General features: G+C 42.0%; 1 protein-coding gene across 1 annotated transcript; it reads right to left on the reverse strand.

Annotated features, from left to right (window-relative positions):
• On the reverse strand, positions 1–23,998 carry LOC118885471. The gene is made up of 4 exons (XM_036834107.1): positions 23,948–23,998; positions 22,358–22,442; positions 3,087–3,193; positions 1–1,957 (listed from the first exon to the last, which is right to left on the reverse strand). Exon 4 carries the CDS (start codon positions 1,267–1,269, stop codon positions 1–3), a length of 1,269 nt encoding a protein of 422 aa, XP_036690002.1. The 5' UTR covers positions 1,270–1,957; positions 3,087–3,193; positions 22,358–22,442; positions 23,948–23,998.
• Between the last annotated feature and the right edge of the window lie 399 nt (positions 23,999–24,397).

The raw sequence follows: 24,397 nt of genomic DNA on the forward strand, positions 1-24,397 counted from the left end.
TTAAAAGTTAGTTGTAATCTTTAAAGATATAAAAGTAAGCCAGTTCGCAGGAGGACTGGAAAACAACAAATACACAATAATATTAAAATACCAATAACAATTAATTATAGGATAAAGGAGGTTAATAAGAGAACTCAGGGGAAAAGTACGTGTAATCTGGGTAAATATGTCTCGAGCAATTTCCACTGGATTTACATCTAGGGGAGCTGCATGCTGGATATTTGTGATATCCTCATGTAAGCGAGTAATATCAAGGGATAGATTGGAATGAGACCAAATTCCCAATAAATGATTCTTAATCTGAGGCCAAGACCACTGCGAATCGTTACATGGCTTAGAGGTTACACAGACTGCAGAAAATTCTGCATGACAATGCATAGAAAAGGCAGTTTTTAGAGCAGCTAATTGGTCTCCAAGAATAAGAACAACTTCTTCCAATGCATTAACATGACTTTCTAATTTTCTATCAATAGTTTCTTGAGTTCCCAAAGCATTAGAGACATTAGCAGCTAAATTATTCACAAATGTGGCAGTGTGAATACTTTGAGTCAGCACAGTAGCGGAAGCAGCTACAGAAGCAATGACTGCAACGAGCACTGTAATTCCAACTATAAGTAGCCCCCAAAATCGCTTAGGCCGTTGTAAAAGAAGGGAAAGTTCATGCATGACCTGCAAACCTGAATTAGAATACCAAGGGCCTGTAACATTTACAGGGAGCATAACAAAGGGAGGCTGATGAACAAGAAGAAATCCCCGGTTTGTTTCCCCTGTGGTTATACAATTTGTCAAATTACAATTATCACAACATATGTCATAAAACCCTTCTTTTTGAAAAACGTAGACAGAGTCAGTAAGAATAGCATAGGGTGATGGAACACAAGCCATAACAAAAGCGGTTAAGTTCCTAACAGGATGTTGTTGATGTGAAAGGACAACAGGCCCCACAGCAGCCATCAACTTCCAAATATTATTTTGTACATTTCCTAAATTGGTGGAGAGGACACCCTCCACCCATCCCCCTGGAGATTCAATCTTATTAATAAGAAGTTCAGCAAAAGGTTGAGGAAAAGACCAGTCCAAAACAGCTTCAGTAGTATGAGGAATTAATTCGATGCCACACTGGTGTAGAATATCGGCATCGATGCCACGGAGGATATGACCATAAAGGTTCTGAGGGGTTAGAAAAGGGGGACAATATTGTTGAGTGCAGGGAGGCAAGTCCTTAGGAGGATCCTCTGTAGCCTCAAAATAAGGAGTGGAGAGCCTCATAATATTCAAAATCCATTCCTGCGAGACCACGTTTCATCCCGATACTGGAACTGATATGTATAAGAAGGCCTGGGTCCTACCGAAAGACATCCATGCCGGTATCATTCGTGTTGGTTACACCAAAACGCAGGAATGGAAAAACAGATAGGGGCACGCAAAGAAAAGGCAGTATATGAAAAACGAGTTACAGTGAGAGGGGTAATAAAATCACTGCTTGGATAGCCAAAAAGGGAAGTATCGTTAACATAAACAGGAATTGAGGGATCATTTCATTCTACAGGGCGAAGTAATGGAGGATCAGGGACATATGCCCAATAAGCATCAGTATTACCCAAAACTACCTGACAAGAGATAATAGCCAACATAGCCACAAACAACGTTTGTGGGGACTTAGTCACTTGCTGCTGCATCAACATCTCCTCCGCCTTCTGGGTCAGTCGTTTCAATTGGCCCCATGTTGGAGGGTTGGCCATCCACGTGGTGCAGGAGAGACGACACTGACGAGCTTGGAGAGCTGGTTTCTCGGGAGGATTGGGAGTGTCGTTGAGCCGCGTTCTCTTCATATGGCGGGGGAGAGAGTTCACCATCCGGTCTGGATCCATATTGCAGGGGAGGGAATTCACCATCTGGTCCGGATCCATAGACTCTCACGAGGCGCTCAGGTATCCAACGAGGATCCTTAGGGTCCCTAGGAAACACACAAACATGCCCTCGTCCCCATATTAGTACAGGATCTGGACCATTCCATTGATTAGTCAGAGGATCCCGCCAACGGACTTCAGCAAAAGGCAAGGCACGAGGATGCCAAAATCTTTCTGCAGCTGTCTGTCCTTGCTTATCTACGTTCAAAAAATTTAAAGTATATAAAGAACGTCGCAATAAATTGTGCAGGGTTGTGGTATATTCCCCCTTCTTTGTTTTCAAACCCCAAAGAAGATATATCTTCCCCCTGCTTAGAAGCTTGAAATAAAGCAGTTTGGAGTGGAGAAGAAAGACTCACAGGCAGAGAGGAAGTAGAAGAAACAGAAATAGACCCCTGATTTACTGAAGGGGACTCATCAGGAGCTTTCGCTGGCAAGGAAGAGCCAGAAGAATGCGCAATAGGGGCTAGGGAAGCATCTTGAGTAACATCATGAAAATGTTTTACCCAAGTTAAAGCTTGGGCTAAAGCAGTAAATGAAGTTTTATCTAATATAGGAAAGTTTTCAGATTCAGCAGGCACATTCTTAAGAGTTGCAAAAATGCCATCATCAAAATCAGGATTGTGATATCGTGCAGCCTCTTCCTCCAATTCAGTCTCATCCTCTGGGGATAGTTCATCATCATCCTCCAGGGACTCTGAAGATGGCATGGTCGCCAACAAGGGAGGCGCAATAGGAGAAACAGGTTCCTCAGGCAAATTTTGTAACTGAGGAGCAGAAGGGAAGTGGCGTAAAGACGCTGCTTTGAATAATTTCTGAATCTCATGAGTTGGGTCAAGACAATCTCTTATCAAATTCCAAAATGAAAAAGTATCCACAGAAACCTTAGAAGGTCCATGAAGGGAATAGAAAGTTTTCAATTGTTGACCTATTTTTTCCCATGTTTGAATATTAACAGTTCCTCCCTCTGGGAACCATGGACAAATTTCCTGCACCAAATGAAGAAAATGATCAAGCTGTTTATGCGTAACCTTAACGCCCCGAGTGGATAACATATAGTAGCTGAACGAAAAGTTGTCGTTCCTTAGATCCAGTTTGCCCCATTTTTACTCCTGATGAGAACAAAACAGAAAGAAAGGCTACATCTAAAATATCCCCCAGTACAATCCAACTTACCCTGTATATGTGCGCGAAATATTTCCGGGGTCCCTCTCAACAGCCCACATACTCAGGTCCCTGTTCGGGCGCCACTTGTCAGTCGCTGTAAGACTGAGGAACAAGTCCTGAGAGCAGGTGAGGGGATTAAGAAGAGACAGGGTCAGGAGGGTGGTGTATAAACACACACACTTTATTTCTTGTCAAACCTCTTTTTATATATTGCAGTAGACAATACATGTTTTTGTTAAAATCACCAAACTGAATCATCAGACAGTATTTCCTCAGTGTTGAAGTTATAGTACAAAACATTCTGTGAACCAGGATATAAACATGCGTGAGAACAGACTGTGACTACCGAAGCATGCCAAGGACAAACTATACTTATAGAAACCGCAAGCAACCTCACGGGCCAAGACTCATGTCTTCTCTAATAACTCTTTCAGGTCCTGTCAAGGATTAAGCAGGACTTTGCCATGCTTTAAGCTGCAAGAACTGTGTCAGCTTGCAGCTGGTTCCCAACAATTTTTGGCTGAGTTGGGTCTTTGTTGCTGGGCACGGGCTTTCTCTAGTTGCGGAGAGTGAGGGCTACTCTTCATTGCGGTGCACGGGCTTCTCAACGCGGTGGCTTCTCTTGTTGCGGAGCACAGGCTCTAGGTGTGCAGGCTCAGTAGTTGTGGCACACAGGCTTAGTTGCTCCGTGGCATGTGGGATCTTCCCAAACCAGGGCTCAAACCCGTGTCCCCTGCATTGGCAGGTGGATTCTTAACCACTGTGCCACCAGGGAAGGCCCAGTATGACCATTTTAACAATATTAATTCTTCCAATCCAAGAGCATGGAGTATCTTTCCATTTCTTTGAATCATTTTCAGTTTTCCTTCAGTTTTATAGTTTTCAGCATATAGGTCTCTAACCTCCTTGGTTGTTTATTCCTAGGTATTTCTTTTTGATGCCATTTTAAACAGGATTTTTTTTTTACATACTCTGATATTTCACTGTTAGTGTAAAGAAATGCAACAAATTTCTGTATATTAATCTTGTATCCTGCTACCTTGCTAAATTCATTTATTAGTTATAATAGTTTTGGTGTGGAGTCTTTAGGGTTCTGTATACAGAGTATCATGTCATCTGCAAATAGTGACAATTTTACCTCTTCTCTTCCAATTTGGATATCTTTTATTTCTTTTTCTTGTCTGACTGCTGTGGCTATGAGTTCGAATACTATGTTGAATAGAAGTGGGGAGAGTGGGCATCTTTGTCTTGTTCCTGAATTTAGCAGGAAGGCTTTCACTTTTTACTGTTGAGTATTATGTTGCTTGTGGGTTTGTCATAAATGGTTTTTCATCATGTTGAAGTATTTTCACTCTATACCCACGTTGGTGAGAGATTTTTTTTTATCATGAATGTACGTTGAATTTTGTCAAATGCATTTTCTGCATCTATTAAGATGATCATGTAGTTTATGTCTTTCCTTTTGTTAATGTGGTGTATAACATTGATTGATTTGCGTATGTTGAACCATCCTAGAATGATCCAACTTGATCATGGTGTATGATCCTTCTTATGTATTGTTAGATTTGGTTTGCTAATGTTTTGTTGAGTATTTCTGCATCTGTATCAAAGATATTGGCCTGTAATTTTCTTTTTTGTAGTGTCTTTGTCTGGTTTTAGTATCAGGGTGATGGTGGCTTCATAAAATGAATTTGGGAGTGTTCCCTCCTCTTCAGTCTTTTGGAAGAGTTTGAGAAGGATAGGTATAAGTTCTTCTTTGTATGTTTGGTAGAATTCCTCAGTGAAGCCATCTGGCCCTGGACCTTTGTTTAGAGGGAGGTTGGTTTTGTTTTGTTTTGGGTTTTTTTTTTTTTAATTCTAGATATTATTTCACTTCTAGTCATCAGTCTATTCAAATTATCTGTTTCTTCTTGACTCGGTTTTGGCAGGCTCTATGTTTCTAGAAACTTGTCCATTTCTTCTATCATGCCCAATTTGTTGGCATATGACTGTTCATAGTATTCTCTTATGGTTTTTTGTATTCCTATGATATCATTTATTTCTCCTCTTTCATTTCCTATTTTGGTTATTGATGTCCTATCTATTTTGTTCTTGGTGAGCCTGCCTAGAGGTTTGTTAATTTTATCTTAAAAAAAAACCAGCTCCTGGTTTTATTGATCTTTTCTATTTTTGTTGATCTCCATTTTATTTATTTCCTCTCTAATTTTTATTATTTCCTTCCTTCTACTGACTTTGGGTTTTGTTGACTCTTCTAATTCTTTTAGTGGTAGGTAGGTTGTTTGAGACTTTTTTGTTTCTTGAGGAAGGCCTGTATCTCTATGAACTTCCTTCTTATAACTGCTTTTGCTATATCCCATAAATTGTGTAAGGTTGTATTTTCATTTTCATTTCTCTGAAGGTATTTTGATTTCGTTGTTGACCCATTAGTTTTTTTAGTAGCATGTTGTTTAGTCTCCATCAGTTCATTATTTTCCTGTTTTTCTTTCTGTGGTTGATTTCTAGTTTCATACTGTTGTGGTCAGAAAAGGTGCTTGAAATAATTTCTATCCTCTTAAATTTGTTGAGGCTTATTTTGTGACCTAGTATGTGGTCTATCCTAGAGAATGTTCCAAGTGCACTTGAAAAGAACATGTATTCTGCTGTTTTTGGATGGAATGTCCTACAGATATCTGTTAAGTCCAACTGGTCTATTATATCATTTAGGACCTCTGTTGCCTTATTGATTTTTTTTTAAGGGAGGGAGGGAGAGAGGGAGGATGGATGGATACATGGATGGATAGAGGGATGGTGAGTGAGTGAATAGATGGATGGATGATAGACAATAATAATGAACTTTTAAAATTAATTAATTAATTAATATATGGCTGCATTGGGTCTTCATTGCTGCACACAGGCTTTCTCTAGTTGTGGCAAGCAGGGGCTACTCTTCATTGTGGTGCACAGGCTTCTCATTGCGGTGGCTTATCTTTTTGTGGAGCACAGGCTCTAGGAACGTGGGCTCAGTAGTTGTGGTTCGTGGGCTCTAGAGCGCAGGCTCAGTAGTTGTGGCGTATGGGCTTAGTTGCTCCATGGCATGTGGGATACTCCCAGATCAGGGATCGACCTGTGTCCCCTTCATTGGCAGGCAGATTCTTAACCACTGTGCCAGCAGGGAAGTCCCTACTGTATGTTTTTGATTTGTGGTAACTGTGGCGCTCAAGTATGTTGGCCCATAACTATATCTACTTGTGTTAAATTGATAGTCATACAAGTTCACATTCTAAAATATCTACATTTTAAACTCCCCTCCCCCACATTTTGTGATTTTAATGTCCTATTTTACATATTTATGTTTATCCTTTTGCTGTTACTTGTAGTTATAATTGCTTTTACAAAATTTTCTGACTTTTAAAATCTACTGGCTCATTTAAGTGGTCTTCAATCCTTTTATATATTTGCTTTTCTTATTGTGATTTTCCCTTTCCTATATATTCTTGCTTTTAGTCTATTTAGAGAAGACCCTTCAATATGTCTTACAGGGTAGGTTTAGTATTGCTGAATTCTTTTAGTTTTTGCTTGTCTAAGAAATTCTTTCTCTCTCCTTCTATTCTAAATGATAATCTTGCTGGGTAGAGTATCCTAGATTGTGGGGTTTTTTCTTTCAGAACTTTGAATATATCATGGAAGGCCTTTCTGACCTGCAAAATTTCTACAGAGAAATCAGCTGATTGCCTATGGGGGTTCCCTTGTAACTGTTTTTCTCTTGCTGCCTTTAGAATCCTCTCTTTAACTTTTGGAATTTTAATTATATGTCTTGGTGTTGGTCTGTTTGGGTTATCTTGTTTGGGACCCTCTGTGCTTCCTGTACCTGGATATCTGTTTCCTTCTTTAGGTTTGGGAAGTTTTCAGCCATAATTTCTTCAAATACATTTTCAATTCCCTTTTCTCTCCCTTCTCTTTCTGGAACTCCTATTATGCATAGGTTGGCAGGTTTTATATTACCCCATAAATCCTGTATGTTACTTTAATTTTTTTAAATGTATCTTTCTGTCTGCTGTTCTGGATTGGGTGATTTCCATTATTCTATCTTCCAGATCACTTATTCGTTCTTCTGTGTCATTTAGTCTGCTATTCATTGCTTCTAGATTGTTTTTTATCTCAGCAATTGAATTGTCTATTTTTGATTGATTCATCTTTATAGTTTTTAGTTCCTTATTACAGTGATTTGAATTTTTATTGGTAATCTTTCTTAATTCCTTTAGCATTTTTATTACCTCCATTTTGAACTCAGGGTCTAGTAGACTTTTAAGGTCTGTTCCATTATTTGTTTTTTCAGGGGATTTCTCTTATTCTTTTAACTAGGATTAATCCCTCTGCTCTTTCACTTAACTTTCTCTGTTCTATGAATTTAGAAGAAACAGTTATCCACCGTGCTCTTGAACAGCTGTTTTTATGTGAGAGCATCCCTGTGTAGGCTGTGTGTCCAATATTTTTGGTGTGAGGGCTGTTTTTGGCATGGATGCCAGCCATGTGTTTCCTCAGAGTGTGGTGGCCATTATCCCCTTGATAGGGGGTGTGATTTGCATTGTGGTGCCTTGAGCCTGTTCTGGATGTGAGGAGGGGCTTCCTCTTTACCCTGTGGCTGTCATCACCCTCTCCAGGGCTGGGTCTGCTCTCCAGTTGTTACGGTAGAAGCCCCAAGGTCAAGTTCAATCAGGTTCCATTGCCCTTGAGTTCATGTCCTGCCCCAAAGGAAGTGATTGCTAAACCAGGTGAGGCCTGTGTGGTCACAGAGAACCTATGCATGCACTGCCCGAGTAGGCATCTGCTCACAAGCAGCCCATGGTCGTGTCTCTTCCTGTTTTGTTCATCCCAGATGTAGTGCAAGGCTGTGCTGTGCAGTAGACTGGGGCTGGGTGTCAGGGTGTTGTGGCTGCAGGAATTGAGGTGGCTGTGTTGCTGCCTGGGATCTGGTCTGACTCTGTAGCAGACTTCTCCCAGGATCTGTCTGCCCCAGATCTGGCACTAGGTGCAGTGTGTAGTCAGCAGAGCCGGGGCACCCTCACTGGGAAATGAATTGCTGGGTACTCTCGCCCAGGGCCAGTTTGCCTCAGTTTCAGCACTTAGCTGCTGTGCATTCTTGTGGCAATGCCCAGTGAGTGTGCTGACAGTGTCTGATGCAGTTGGACCTGCTGCCGCCATGTGCATGCTTACAATAGGCTCTGCCACTAGAGCTGCCACTTCCTTCTACACACCAATAATGGGTTCCGTAGCTCCCCCTGGATCATGCCCCAGGCCCTTCTGGCTGCTTCTTTATAGCTAGATTGAGTCCTCACCCAGGGCCTTTCTGCCCAGGATTCAGTGCTTAGCCACTCCTGTGGCACCACCTGGTCTGCACATTGCAATGTCTGCCCAGCTAGCCCTGCTGCTCCCCTGTGCATGCAATGACAATGGTCTCCATGGTTCTGCCTGGATCACGTCCTAGGCACCCTGATCTATCTCTGCATAGTTAGACTGAATCTTTGCCCTGACCTCATGCCAGGCCGTGGTGAGGAGTGAGCAGGTCCAAGGTATTCGCCCCTTCAGATTGGGAAGCGTGGCAAGGCAGCACCCACTACTGCAAGTCTCTCTCTGCATGGATTGTTAGTGAGCCAGAACACACACACTCCTTGAGAGGAGAGTCTAAGCTTCTTCAATCCTCCTGTCTGTCTCAGTAGATTTCCCAGTAGGCAAGGTGACTTGTCTCCTCTGTTCAGGACCCTAGGACTGGGATGCCCAGATTGTAAGTCAATATAATATGCTCCCTTTCCAGGGCAAGGGTCTACCCGTGTGGACCTTCTTCTCTTCCTTACAAATCCCTCCCAGGGTGCCAGTCCTGACCTGATGCCTTTTTTTCCCCATCCTACCCAGTTACATGTTGATCTTTCTTGCCGCTTTGGTTGTATAGGATATCTTTTGCCTGTTTCCAGTTAGTTTTCTGTGACAACTGTTCCACATGTAGATGTATTCTTGATGTGTTTGTGGGAGGAGGTGAGCTCCACATCCTACTACTCTGCCATCTTGACCCTCCTTCCAGATCTCTTTTGGTTGCTATTCATTTGCTTAGAATATCTTTTCCCATCACTTATCTTTGAGCCTATTTGTGACTTGGGTATAAAATGAATCACTTGTGAGCAGCATACAGTTGCATCAAGTTATCAAAAAATCCATACTGCTTCCTTTGTTTTTTAATTTGTAAGTTTATCTATATTTAAAGTGATTACTGATAACATAGTTCTTCTGTTTTGCTATGTGTTTTCTATATGTCTTATATGATTTTTGTTCAGTTCTTCTAATAATGCCTTTTCCAATGTAATTCTTATTCCCCCTTTCTTTTTCAGTATGTTTTTAAGGTAATTTATTGGTTGCAATTTGGGAATTAATAGTTAATGCCCTAAATTTATACCAATCTAGTGTGAATTGATACCAACTTAGTTTAACGACACATTAACTCTGCTGCTATCCAGCTCCATCCCAAACTTTTATGTTGTAATTTCACGAATTACATCTTTATACATCATGTGCCCATTGACATAGACTTATAATTATTGTTGTATGCATTTGTCTTTTTAGTCATATAGGAAACAAAAAGAGAGTTACAAACCTGAAAAACAATGGTGATAGCTTTAATGTATACATCTATATATTACCTTTGTCAATGATCATTATTTCTTTGTATTGCTTTGAGTTACTGTCTCATGTCATTTTGTTTCAGCCTTAAGAACTCCCTTTAGCATTTCTTGCAGTGCAGGTCTAGTAGACATGAGCTCTCTTAGCATTTGTTTATCTGGAAATATGTTAATTTTTCCTTCATTTTTGAAGGAGTGGTTTGCCAATATAGAATCCCTGGTTGACAGTGTTGGTTGTTGTTTTTTGTTCCACCCACCCCAGCATTTTAAATGTTTCATCCCACTGCCTCTGACCCCCATGGTTTCTGATGAGAAATCAGCTGCTAATCTGACTAAGGATCCCTTGTTTGTGACAAGTCTCTATCTTGGCTGCTTTCAAGACTTTTCTCTTTGTTTTTTGAGAATTTTAGTATACTGCATCTCAGTGGGGATCTGAGTTTACCTTGCTTGGAGTTCATTAAGCTTCTTGGAGGTGTAGTTTCATGTCTTTCATCTAATTTGGGACATCCACTTTGGCTCACTGGCTGTTGACTAGGAGCTCACCTGAGGCAGTTGCCAGGAACATCTATATACGGCCTCTGTGTGGCTTCAATTTCTCACAGTATGGTGGCTGGGCTCCAATATGGAGCATCCCAAGAGTGAGTATTCCAAGATAACTAGGCAGAAGCACCAGCTTCTTATGACCTAGCCTTAGAAGCCACAGGCATTACTTCTGCCATATTCAATTGGTCAAGCTAACCACTAAGATCATCCTAGATTCAAGAAGTGAGGAATCAGGTATCTCCCCACAATGGGAAAACGTTGAACGATTTGTGGCCCATTTTTAATCTACCATAAATATCCCATTGATTACAAAAGAGTCAAGTTTCCAGAGCAAGCAAATGACAGAGAAGAGCTGTCAAGGATAGGTCTCCCATCTCCTGCACGGGAAGGGCAGGGATTTGGGAGTATCCCACTTGTAACAGTAGGAGGAAAAGCCCTGCATTAAAGACAGAGATACAAGGAACTCAGAAGTGAAAAGGAATAAAGACCCTGCCTCCTCAGGATAAGAGAAAAAGGTGCTCCCTCAGTGATGTTCCTTGGAATGCGAATGGTACAGAAACGTAATTTGATTGAATTCAAGGACTAGTCATTGGGGTGAAAAAAACCTCCAATAAAGTAGGACTAAATGGGACCTTTCTTAATTATATGTAACATACACAGCAAAATCCCATGGCAAAATGTAGTTCATAATGAAGAAACTAGTCAATCCTTTTAAACGTAGGTTACAGGTAAAGAATGACTGGTACCACTTGCATTGTTTAACATATTACTGGAATTCCTAAACAATGATCTAAGATGACAAAAAGATGTGTGAGGACTGAAAAGGAAGGAATAAAACTCAATATTTGAGGACGTTAAGATTCATTTACTTAGAAAATCCAACCAAGTGAACATATAAACTATTGGACAACTATGAGAGTTTGGCTAGTCTGCTAGATTCAAGATCATTTTATTAGAAACAATAAAATTTCTCCACACTAGCAATGAATATTTAAGAATTAACACAGTGGGCTTCCCTGGTGGCGCAGTGGTTGAGAATCTGCCTGCCAATGCAGGGGACACGGGTTCGAGCCCTGGTCTGGGAAGATCCCACATGCCGCGGAGCAACTAGGCCCGTGAGCCACAACTACTGAGCCTGCGCGTCTGGAGCCTGTGCTCCTAAAAAGAGAGGCCGCGATAGTGAGAGGCCGGCGCACCGCAATGAAGAGTGGCCCCCGCTCGCCGCAACTAGAGAAAGCCCTAGCAGAGGAACGAAGACCCAACACAGCCAAAAATAAAATAAATTTATAAAAATTGTTAAAAAAAAAAAAAAGAATTAACACAGAACACACAAGACCACTATGGAAAAACCTTTAAACTCTTAAAGGGGAAGTTTTGAATAAGTGTAAAGATATTCCATGTTCTTGGATCAGATGACTTAGCAAAATAAAAATATCAAAAATATCAAATTTCTCCAAATTTATATATAAATTCAATGAGATTCCAAATAAAATCCCAGTGGGATTTTTTGAGCTACCTTATAATCTTATTCTAAAATCTACTTAAGGACTTCCCTGGTGGCGCAGTGGTTAAGAATCTGCCTGCCAATGCAGGGGACACGTTTTCAAACACTGGTGTGGGAAGATCACACATGCCACAGAGCAACTAAGCCCGTGCGCCACAACTACTGAGCCTGTGCTCTAGAGCCCGCGAGTCACAACTACTGAGCCCATGCACCTAGAGCCCATGCTCCGCAGCAAGAGAAGCCACCACAATGAGAAGCATGTGCACCGCAATGAAGAGTAGCCCCCACTCACTGCAACTAGAGGAAGCCCGCATGCAGCAACAAAGACCCAATGCAGCCAAAACTAAAGAAATTAAAAATAAAATGAATTTTAAAAAAAAAGACAACTTAAGGTAGTTTTGGGAACCCCTCAGACTTGGAATTGGTGTCAGAAGTGAGAGCAATTTTGTGTGGACGCTTCCCTCTAGTTGTTAACTTTCCCATAGACCAATGGAAGTAAATAGAGAAATACACACATATATATACACTCTTTAGTAGTAAAGAAATGATAAACTATTAGGAAATTATATTAGGAAAGTAGCTCATTACATGAGAAAAATATAAGTGGGTTCTGACCATAAGTCCTATACAAATAAGGTGGAATAAAAACCTAATTGTGAAAGATAAATGGGAGAAAAATCCTGTAGAATATATTTGTGACTTCAGTTGGGGAGACCTTAAAACAAAATCCAAGGAAGCACAAATTATAGGTAAAAAAGAATTTCAAAGATGCCTTACACTATACCAAAATTAATGTTTATTAAGCAAAGGACCCCAAAGTTACCAGAAAAAAAATGATAGGCTGAAAGAAGATATTTGCAACATCTAGCACTAACATGTAACTATCATCTAGACTATCAACTAGAATATGCTACTAAACTATACAAATCAAAAAGAAAAAAGTAGATACCTCCAAGAAAAAGATATGAAGTCATTTTACAGACTGGGAAAACCAAATATTTAACAAGTCAAAGAAACAATGTTCAAACTTTTCAATAGTCAGGTAAACAAAATTTAGACAAGATACCAATTTATACATAGCTGACTGTGAAAATTAGAAAGCTGGATAATGCCAAGTGTTGGTAGTGGTGTGGTGAAAGAGGAACTCTTATACAATACTACCAGGAATATACAGTCATAGTGGAGAGTGACCTGGCAGTTCTTGGTCAAATTAAGTATAAGTGAACCCTATGATACACCAATCTCATTCTCTGGGGTATATATCCCAGAGAAAATTTCACATTTCTGTAAGATATGTATAAGAATTTTAATCATAGTCTTGTTTGTTATGCTGTTGGAGGGGTGGAGTTTGTTGGAGGAATTAGAGGCAATCTAGTATCGCTCACTCAGGGAATGGCCAAATAAAATCAGGTGGAATATTATGGAGCAGTACAAACAAAAGAACTAGACATGGTTTTGCTGAGTGAAAAAAGTTTTAAAAAGTTTATTGCACCATATTGCTTATGTAAATTAAAAATAAAAGCAACAAAAAATGGGACTTCCCTGGTGGCACAGTGGTTAAGAATCCGCCTGTGAATGCAGGGGACACATGTTTGATCCCTGGTCCGGGAAGATCCCACATGCCGTGGAGCAACTAAGCCCCTGCACCACAACTACTGAGCCTGCGCTCTAGAGCCCGTGAGCCACAACTACTGAAGCCCATGCACCCTACGGCCCATGCTGTGCAACAAGAGAAGCCACCACAATGAGAAGCCCGTGCACCACAACGAAGAGTAGCCCCCGCTCGCTGCAACTAGACCCAACACAGCCAAAAATAAATAAAATTTTAAAAATTAAAAAAAAGCAACAAAAACCAATAACATTTGTCTTTCATTTTTTCACAAGGAGACAAACTTAAGGACACGGTGAGTTTGAACGGATTACAGATAGGGATAAAAGAGAGTTATGTAAAAATTACATTAAAATAATTGTAATAAAAGTTACATCTGTGTATTTTTTTAATATGTTACAAACAGCATGTATAATTTCAAAGAAGTTATTTTAAATGGAAAAAGTCACTCTGGTAAATGTTTTAAAGACAACAGAAGGCTTTGGGAGAGCAGAAGAAAGTACATGACATAGCCCTGGGGAGGGCATGAAGCCTTCCCTGAATAAATATAGACAGATTAAATAAACCCCATAAAAACTGGGAATACAGTAACAGATATTTTAATTTTAGGTAAAGGAAACCTCATGTGTAGTATCACAGAAATGGCAGAATGAGTGGGGATTATTCAGACTGCAAGAAAATCATATGGAGTCCAGAGAGATTACTTTAGGTAATCAGAGGCCAGATGATGAAGCATTTCATGCAGAAAAGATCAGGTATTTTCCACTGGATAAAGGGAAACAATAATAGATTTAAGCTGGAAAGTGACTGTTGTGGATAGATTTTGGCACCATGAGGTAGGAATGCTGCTGTAACAAATGCCAAAAAAAAAAAAAGTGGTTATGGCTTTGGAACTGGGTGATGGGTAGAGGCTGAAAGAGTTCTGAGGTGTATGTATGAAAAAGCCTACGGACTTCCCTGATGGCGCAGAGGTTAAGAATCTGCCTGCCAATGCAGGCGACATGGGTTTGAGCCCTGGTGTGTGAAGATCCCACATGCTGAGGAGCAACTAAGCCCGTGCACCACAACTACTGAGCCTGCGCTCTATAGCCCGCAAGCCACAACTGAGCCCATGTGCCACAACTACTGAAGCCCGCACGCCTAGGGCCCATGCTCTGCAACAAAGAGAAGCCATGACAATGAGAAGCCCGCGCACGGCAACGAAGGGTAGCCCTTGCTCGCCACAACTAGAGAAAGCCCACGCACAGCAATGAAGACCCAAAGCAGCCAAAAATAAATAAATAAATAAATAAATTTAGAAAAGAAAAAAGCCTAGATTGCATTAATGGGACTGTTCGTAGAAATACAGATGTTAAAGCTGATTCTGGTGAGCTCACAGATGGAAATTATGAACATGCTCTTGGAAACTGGAAGAAAAGTGATCCTTGTTAGAAAGTGACAAAGAACTTGGCAGAACTGTGTTCTAGTGTTTTGTGGAAATTAGTGACAACTTTGGATTTAGCTAAGGAGATTTCTAAGCAAAGTGTTGAAGGTGCAGCCTGGTTTCTTCTTAATGTTTATTATAAAATGAGGGAGGAGAGGAAGATAAATTGAAGGAACTTTTAAGCAAAAACGAACCAGATCTTGAAGATTTGGAAAATTCTCAGCCTATCCACGTTGCAAAAAATGAGAAAATGTGCTCTGGAGAGAACACCAAGAGTGTGGCTGGACAGTCACTCCATAAAGAGATTACCAATGCATTTAATCAGCCATCTCAGCTGGAGCCAGGAAGAGAGATGGGATTATAGCAGCAGAAAAAGTGCCAGCTGGGACTAAAGGGGGACAGAGAAAATAGGATAGAATGAAGTCTGTTTTACTTCTAAGATTTCACAGGACAGACGGGTCAATAGAGCTATCTGAATTTGGACATGCATTATTCCTCAAGAAAAGGGCGGAATGAGGATCTAGTTTGAGATGGCAACATAGAAGAATCCTGAACTCATCACCTCCTCCCGCAGACACAATGAATCTACAGCTACATACAGAACAATTCCCTCTGAAAGAAATGCAAAAATTAGTTGAGGAACTCCCATGTATTGGGTAAACAAGGAAAAAACCCCCATCAAAACAGGTAGGAGATAGAGGGGTGGGATAGGGAGGGTGGGAGGGAGGGAGACACAAGAGGGAAGAGATATGGGGATATGTGTATATGTATAGCTGATTCACTTTGTTATAAAGCAGAAACTAACACACCATTGTAAAGCAATTATACTCCACTAAAGATGTTAAATACATAAATAAATAAATAAAATTTAAAAAACCAAACTGGTAGGGAGAGGCTAAGAGGCAATCTCACCATAAACCCCACCCTTGGCACGGCAACCTACAATTGGGAGGAAACTCACAACTCTGAGCTTCTCCCTTTCTCCCTGATGAAAGACATTAAAGATGATACCAACAGATGGAGAGATATACCATGTTCTTGGATTGGAAGAATCAACATTGTGAAAATGACTATACTACCCAAAGCAATCTACAGATTCAGTGCAATCCCTATCAAATTACCAATGGCATTTTTTACGGAACTAGAACAAATCATCTTAAAATTTGTATGGAGACACAAAAGACCCCGAATAGCCAAAGCAGTCTTGAGGGAAAAAAACGGAGCTGGAGGAATCAGACTCCCTGACTTCAGACTATACTACAAAGCTACAGTAATCAAGACAATATGGTACTGGCACAAAAACAGAAACATAGATCAATGGAACAAGATAGAAAGCCCAGAGATAAACCCACGCACCTATGGTCAACTAATCTATGACAAAGGAGGCAAAGATATACAATGAAGAAAAGACAGTCTCTTCAATAAGTGGTGCTGGGAAAACTGGACAGCTACATGTAAAAGAATGAAATTAGAATACTCCCTAACACCATACACAAAAATAAACTCAAAATGGATTAGAGACCTAAATATAAGACTGGACACTATAAAACTCTTAGAGGAAAACATAGGAAGAACACTCTTTGACATAAATCACAGCAAGATCTTTTTTGATCCACCTCCTAGAGTAATGGAAATAAAAATAAACAAATGGGACCTAATGAAACTTCAAAGCTTTTGCACAGCAAAGGAAACCATAAACAAGACGAAAAGACAACCCTCAGAATGGGAGAAAATATTTGCAAACGAATCAACGGACAAAGGATTAATCTCCAAAATATATAAACAGCTCATGCAGCTCAATATTAAAGAAACCTCACCCTGTCTTTATAAACCTTTCCCTGAAAGCCCTCAGGGAGTTCAGGTCTTTTAAGCACTAGCTGCCCTGGACTCCTCGCTTGGCGCCCTGCAATAAATGCTGCACTTTCCTTCAGCACAACCCAGTGTCAGCAGATTGGCTTCACTGCACGCAGGCAAGCAGACCCAAGTTTGGTTCGGTAACAGAAACAGTTCTTACCTGGCTGCTCTTACAAGAAACAGCACAGAGGTAGCAGCATGAAACACACCCCCAGGCTTTCTGTGAAAGAGGCCTATTTGCTTATCTTAAAGCTTCAGCCTGAGGGGCAGGCTTCTAACTTAACACACATCTAGAGGTCTACTGAAATACTCTCCAAAGATCAGAAAGGCTGGCAGGTACCAACTTTGCACTATCCCTCTGCCTCACTCCATGTTGCTGGTATCTCCCAGAAAGGAGCTTGTGCACACATCTGGAGTCCCAGATTTTGTGGCTGCTGCCCAGGGGATGCCCCTTGATTACCTGGCTCTGGTGGCCAGCAGGGCTTATATTCACAGGTTGTATAGGACTGTAGCAAACGGAGAAAATGTTCATAACAAGCTACACCCTGCTCCTCCCAACCTGGGGCACAATGGAGAGGTAGCTGACTGAAATGCCCAGTCTTTCTGTGAAAGAGGCCTATTAGCTTATCTTCATAGCTGTGGCCTCAGGGCTAGGCTTCTAATTAAACACACATCTGGGGCCAAATACAATCCTTTCCAGAAACCAGGGAGGCTTGCAGCTAATATCAAGGCTGGTGGCTGCCATCTTCATGCTCTTCCCCTGCCCCACCCCAGATCGCAGGTATCTCTGACAAACAACTGGTGCACACATCAGGTGCCCCAGCTTTTGTGGCTGTCGCCCAGAGAATACATCCCTTGATAGCCTGGCTCTGGTGGCCAGTGGGGCTTGTGTTCATGGGTTCAACATGTCAAAAATTAATGACAGAAACCTCAATTAAATCGAGTCAGGAGACCAGAAGGGGGAGCGCTCACACCCTGCAATGATAGAGCCCAACAGGAAGAGAGACTCTTCTTGCCTAGCTTTGTCTACTGTAGCCCTCCCAACTTCCTTTTCCCCTCTATAAAAGTGTTCTCCTTCCCTTGCCATGGGGGGCGGTCTTGCACAAGGCTCAACATGGTTGCAGACCCAAACTGCAATTCTCTGCTGATCCTGAATAAACCCATCTGGAGAAACACCTGGCAGTCTGTTTTAGGTCAACATTTTGATGGCCTGTCTGGGGACCAGAGAAGATCCCCAAAGACTGCAGGGCTGGTACCTTATCCTGTCTTTTGTCCTGAATTCCTTCCAGTCATTAGCCAATGACTTAATCCTGGTAGAACTGGATGGTGGGCAACACTGTTTTACAGTACCTATAGGGGACTTCCCTGGTGGCGCAGTGGTTGGGAATCTGCCTGCCAGTGCAGGGGACACGGGTTCAAACCCTGGTCTAGGAAGATATCCCATGCCGTGGAGCAACTAAGCCCATGTGCCACAACTACTGAGCCTGTGCTCTAGAGCCCGTGAGCCACAGCTACTGAGCCCATGCAATGCAACTACTGAAGCCCGCGTGCCTAGAGCCCGTGCTCTGCAACAAGAGAAGCCATCACAATGAGAAGCCCGCGCACTGCAACAAAGAGTAGCCCCCGCTTGCTGCAACTAGAGAAAGACCACACACAGACAAAAATTAAAATAAATAAATAAATACAGTAAATATATTTATAAGATCTTTTAAAATATTTATATTTTTCTCCATAAATACTATTTAAATACAATTTAATTTCTGGAGTATTCTGGTTCATCACTGTGTCTATTATCTAATATTCTCCCTAATGATACTATTTATTTATTTTCTATAAGCAATTATTTTAAAAAACAGGAAAAATATTTATGTCAAAATAATGAGAAGACAAGCTGCACACTAGGAGAAAATATTTGCAAAAAATGTATCTGATAAAGGAGTTATCCAAAATATACAAAGAACTCTTAAGACTCAACAATAAGAAAACAAACAACCTGATTTTAAAAATAGGCAAAAGATCTGAACAGACACTTCACCAAAAAAGATATACAGATAGTAAATAAGCATATGAAAAGATGCTCTATATCATATGTCATCAGGGAGATGCAAATTAAAACAACGAGAAACCACTACACACCTATTAGGATAGCTAAAAATCTAGAACACTGACAATACCAAATGCTGGCAAGGATGAAGAACAACAGGAGCTCTCATACATTGCTGGTGGGAATGCAAAATGGAACAGCCACTTTGGAAGACAGTTTGGCAGTCTCTTACAAAACTACACATGCTGTTACCACTGACCCAGCAATCACTCCTTGATATTTACCCAAATGAGTTGAAAATGTATGTCCACACAAAAAATGTGCACGTGGATGTTTACAGCAACTTTATTCACAATTGCCAAAATTTGGAAGCAACCAAGATGTCCTTCCGTAGATAAACAGATAAACTGTGGTACATTCAGACAATGTACCAGACAATGTGGTACATTCAGTGGATGTTTACAGCAACTTTACTCACAATTACCAAAATTTGGAAGCAACCAAGATGTCCTTCAGTAGGTGAATAGATAAACTGTGGTACATTCAGACAATGGAATACTGTTCAGTGCTAAAAAGAAATGAGCTATCATGCCATGAAAAGACATGGAGGAAAATTTAAATGCACAGAAGTGAAGGAAGCCAATCTAAAAAAAGCCACATCTGTATGCTTCCAACCATATGATATTCTGGAAAAGGCAAAACTATGGAGACAGTAAAAAGATCAGTGGTTTCCAGGGATAAGGGTTGAGGAAGGAATGAATAGGTGGATCATAGAGGATTTTTAGGGTAGCAAAAATACTCTGTATGATACTATAATGATGGATAAATGTACTGTACAACAGAGTGAACCCTAATGTCAACTATGGACTTTGGGTGATTATGATTGTCAGTGTAGGTTTATCAACTAACAAATGTACCACTCTGGTGGGTGATGTTGATAATGGGGGAGGCTGTACATGTGTGGGGGCAAGACGTATATGGCAAACCTCTGTACCTTCCTCTTAATTTTCCTATGGACCTCAAATTTCTCTAAAATACAGTCTTTTTAAAAAAAAATCTACCTATGCTTTTTAAAAACGTTTTTATTATGAAATTTTTCAAATATACAAAGGAGAGCAATAAACAAGCATATACTCATCATCTATGCTTAATGATTGTTTACAGAGTGCCGTATTTGATTTATGTATATCTTGCTAACTACTTTAAATTAGATATGATGGGCTTCCCTGGTGGCGCAGTGGTTGAGAATCTGCCTGCCAATGCAGGGGACACGGGTTCAAGCCCTGGTCTGGGAAGATCCCACATGCCACGGAGCAACTAGGCCCGTGAGCCACAACTACTGAGCCTGAGCGTCGGGAGCCTGTGCTCCGCAACAAGAGAGGCCGCAATAATGAGAGGCCCGCGCACCGCGATGAAGAGTGGCCCCCACTTGCCGCAACTAGAGAGAGCCCTTGCACAGAAACGAAGACCCAACACAGCCATAAATAAATTAATTAAAAAAAAAATTAGATATGATGACCTTTCAGCTCTAAATAGTTCAGGTTACATCTCTAAAGAATGACACCTAATATAATGGCACCACACCTAACAAAATTAACAGTAAGTCCTTAACATCATCTAATACCCAGTCTATATTCAAGTGTAACTAACTGTTGAATAATTAAATATAATTTATGGTTATACAAAGTTCTGTGATATGCACAAACCATAAATTACTCAGCAATGCATTCACTGTAGGGCACTGATTTAGGGCAAGATTATTGCAAACACCCTTGCCAGTTCTTATAGTCTTGGGATTCTAGTCCAGGGGTTCTTGACACTTTGGGAGTTGTTATGGACTGAATGTTTGTGTCTTCCCAAAATTCCTACGTTGAAATCTAACCCTCAATATGATGGTATTTGGAGGTGGGACCTTTGGGAGATTATTAGGTCATCAGGATAGAGACCTCATAAATGGGATGAAGGCGATGAAGGAACCAGAGTGCCCTCTTTGGGCCACATGAGGATACAAGGAGAAGCTGCCAGTCTGTAACCTAGATGGTTCTCACCAGAACTCAACCATGCTAGCTAGCACCCTGATGTGACTTCCAACCTCCAGAACTGTGAGAAATGTTTTTGTAAGCCACCCAGTTTATGGTATTTTATTATACCAGCCTGAGCTAGGACACGGGTTATTTCTCTGGGAATTAAGTCAAAATTTTTAAATCTGATCCCTAGAAAAATACACCTAGGACCCAATATGCAACTCCATACATACAACTTCTGAGAGTTCCAGGACCTCTGAGAACCCGTCCCAGGAATCCCCAAATTTCAGGTCAAGGAGATCAGCTCCGTACTTGTGATTTGTAACAGTCCACTGGGCCACACTACACCCTGATGACAGAGAGCTGGTAAAGCTGACTCAGAGTTCCACATACATGGTCATTACTCAAACTGCATCAACTTTAAACTGGACCCTTCAGGAACAACAATGAACCCTGTGCTTCATCTCTTATCATTTCCCTGCCCAAACCCCTACCCCGTTGACCCACATCTCTGTGTTAAAGGCCTCAATCACAAACCTTCTTTTAAAGTCCTCCTAAAGAAGGTGGTCCCTGTCAGGTCTCTCAGGACTATCTCCTCTTTGGCCTTAAAAACTACTATTTAGGGCTTCCCTGGTGGTGCAGTGGTTGAGAATCTGCCTGCCAAGGCAGGGGACACGGGTTCGAGCCCTGGTCTGGGAAGATCCCACATGCCGCGGAGCAACTAGGCCCGTGAGCCACAACTACTGAGCCTGCGCGTCTGGAGCTTGTGCTCCGCAACAAGAGAGGCCGCGATAGTGAGAGGCCCGCGCACCGCGATGAAGAGTGGCCCCCGCTTGCCGCAACTGGAGAAAGCCCTCGCACAGAAACGAAGACCCAACACAGCCAAAAATAAAAATAAATAAAATAAAGAATTACAAAAAAAAAAAGAGTAAAATATTAAAAAAAAAAAAACTACTGTTTATGAGGTAGGTAATGTTACTGTATTTCACCGAACTGAAGATGCCATTGGTTGAAAAAAAGGCATCCCCAATTCAGAAATGTTAAAATGCAAAGAGAATGCATCAGTCTTAGAGTTTTACAGATTCATCTGTTGGTAAACAGCTGCTGCACCAACCACCTTCCAAAATGACCTATTCAAAACCTGGGACACCCGCCCTTCCCCAGTTTCCCCCAATCTTGAAATGAAAGGGTTCATTTCAGATTGAAAAGGGTCCTTCTAACGTCTTGCTCCATCCCTGGCCTATGTCTTTCTGGCAGTGTCTGTGCCTCATGGGCTGGTAAATATTCCACATGACAACATAAGTTACAAAGGTTTTCAGTTTTCTCCAAGACGTGTATTTCTGCATCATCAGGGTTGTGGGGAGCACAAAGGTCCCTGGATGGGTGGAATTAGTTTCCTGAATAAATAAATAAATAATAAATACATGAAGAGAGGGTCGGGGGAGCAGGGATGATAAGAGTAAGAATTGGGTAAATTGAGAACATATCTTCAGCCCTCTCATCCCTAGGGATGCAAGGAACTGAGGACCAATTGCTCAGAGAAACCTGTTAGGATAGCAAACTTTAGACAAAATGTCGTGCATAAGTCATGATAAACAAGATGGTGTTAGAAGAAAGAGGGAAGATACCAACTCATCTGGGCCATGGCTTTAAGGCTTAAATGGTACAAACTTCTCCGTTCAGGCTCTTCTGGTGGGGAGTACAGAGTCCTGTAGGTCTGGAGGAGGAAAAAGGAGATAGAAGGCTGCAGGCCTGTCTTGCAGCTTCCAAACACACAACTTGAAACTCACCCCACTTCCTTCTCTGGCCCTTGATAACACATGAAGATTCTTCAACCCAAAAAAACCCTCAAAAGCTGGAGTTGAGTCCCTTAGACACCAAGGTACAGCCTGCATCCTTGACAAAACGGCTGCATTTTGCCACAGAACTTGCCTTAGGTTCAATGGGATGGAGTTCACAACTTTCTCTTCTGAACAGGGCAAGTACACACCAGAGATGTTCAAACGATGTGTTTAAATTACCTTAATAATTCTAATAGCAATAATGATATCAATAATACTAGCAACTAGGTAAGAACTTGTATATATTATCTCATTTGATTCTCAAAAAAGGAAAAAATAAAAAACATAAAACAAAAGTGCAATGTTAAGTATTTCCCCCCATTTTACAGAGATGATGGAAACCAGGTTAACATAACTCATCCAAAATGACATGGTTTGGACGTGATGGAGCCCAGAGTAGAATATAGGTTTCTCTGACTCCAAAACTAGCCCTCTTTAGGTAAGAGACAGTGCGGCCTTGAGGAGCATAAACTCCAGCCGTCTTCTCTTGGCTATATGGGGCCACATCTGTGAATTCACATTACAAGACCGAGTCTGCAACTCAGGAGAATCTCTGTGCTTGAAGGCTTCAAACTGAAACTCAAATTCCTGTCTTCTCTCCTAGAGGTCATTTTCCCAGGGATTCTCTAAGGCTATTGGGGAAAAGGAGGAAGAAGCAAGAGGGATTCACAGCTGTAGGCATCAGAGACCCTAGAAAATGACGGCCCGGGAAAGCCATGATCGTGCTCCACAAATTGGTACTGCTATCTCCGCTTGAGCCCACTTTTAGGCGAGGCACTACAGGGAAGAGGAATGCAGAAAGGCAAGGCTCAGGCCTTTCCTCCAAGGAAGCCAGATTCTCAGTCACTCACTCACCCTATCTACTTTGGTAGAGGCAGCCATATCTGAGGCAGAGAGAAAGGAAACGCTTCACGAACTTCACGAACACCAAGGAATCACTGGGTTACCAAGGATTACCCGCGGCGGCAGCCACACAAAAGCTGTCGCACGCTCACACTGGCACAGCCACACAGGTTCACACAGTCTCACCAACGTGGTGACACAGCGTCAGAGTCACACAGGCTGCAACAATCTCCCCTTACTCACAGACCCATGGTAACGCACTACACCAGATCATGCGTAGGCCCCACAAACACGCTATTGTGGCCTCACACATGCAACCCTCGTAGCAACACAAGACAAAAAGACACACACTGACACACACACTCGAAGGAGCAGCCTGGTAGACACACCGACGAACGCACGCCGACAAAACGGACGTACACGTTCTCGCCCGGACAAAGACCGAGAGACAGCACCTCCTCGGCCCGCACAGTCTGACCCCTCTGGAGCTTCAGGTCGCACCGCTTAGCGCCCCAGAACCGGACGGAAACACACTTACCTGCCTCACGCTGAGAAACGCTAGCCACCGACGCCGCTACGTCACCAGACTGAATCGGGCCGCAGTGGCCCCTGGGAAATGTAGTTGGGGCGGGGGGCAGGGAGACGGCTGGAAACGCTCAGGTGCGAAGGGCTCTGGGGCTTGTAGTTTAGGAGGGAGACGCCGGTGCTCGGAGAGCTGTAACGCGCGCGAGGGGCGGCCCCGGATACGCCCCAGAGCCAAAGAAAGCCCCGACCCGTCCACTGATCCGCTGGAAGAACTAGGGCTGGGGTCCCAAGTGGTGCCCTTGCACAGACACGGGGCATTGCAGGGAGGGGTGGGACGGAAGGCACCGAAATCAGAAGTGGAAAGGAATAAGCTCCGTTCGGGGGAGTGGAGGAGGTGAGGGGAGGGGGAGTAGGGGTGAGACCGGAAGGAAAGGGTCAAGCCCCAGAGGTGGGAGGATCTTCC

This window comes from Balaenoptera musculus, chromosome 19 (assembly GCF_009873245.2).
Source record: "Balaenoptera musculus isolate JJ_BM4_2016_0621 chromosome 19, mBalMus1.pri.v3, whole genome shotgun sequence".
Classification (NCBI taxonomy): domain Eukaryota; kingdom Metazoa; phylum Chordata; class Mammalia; order Artiodactyla; family Balaenopteridae; genus Balaenoptera; species Balaenoptera musculus.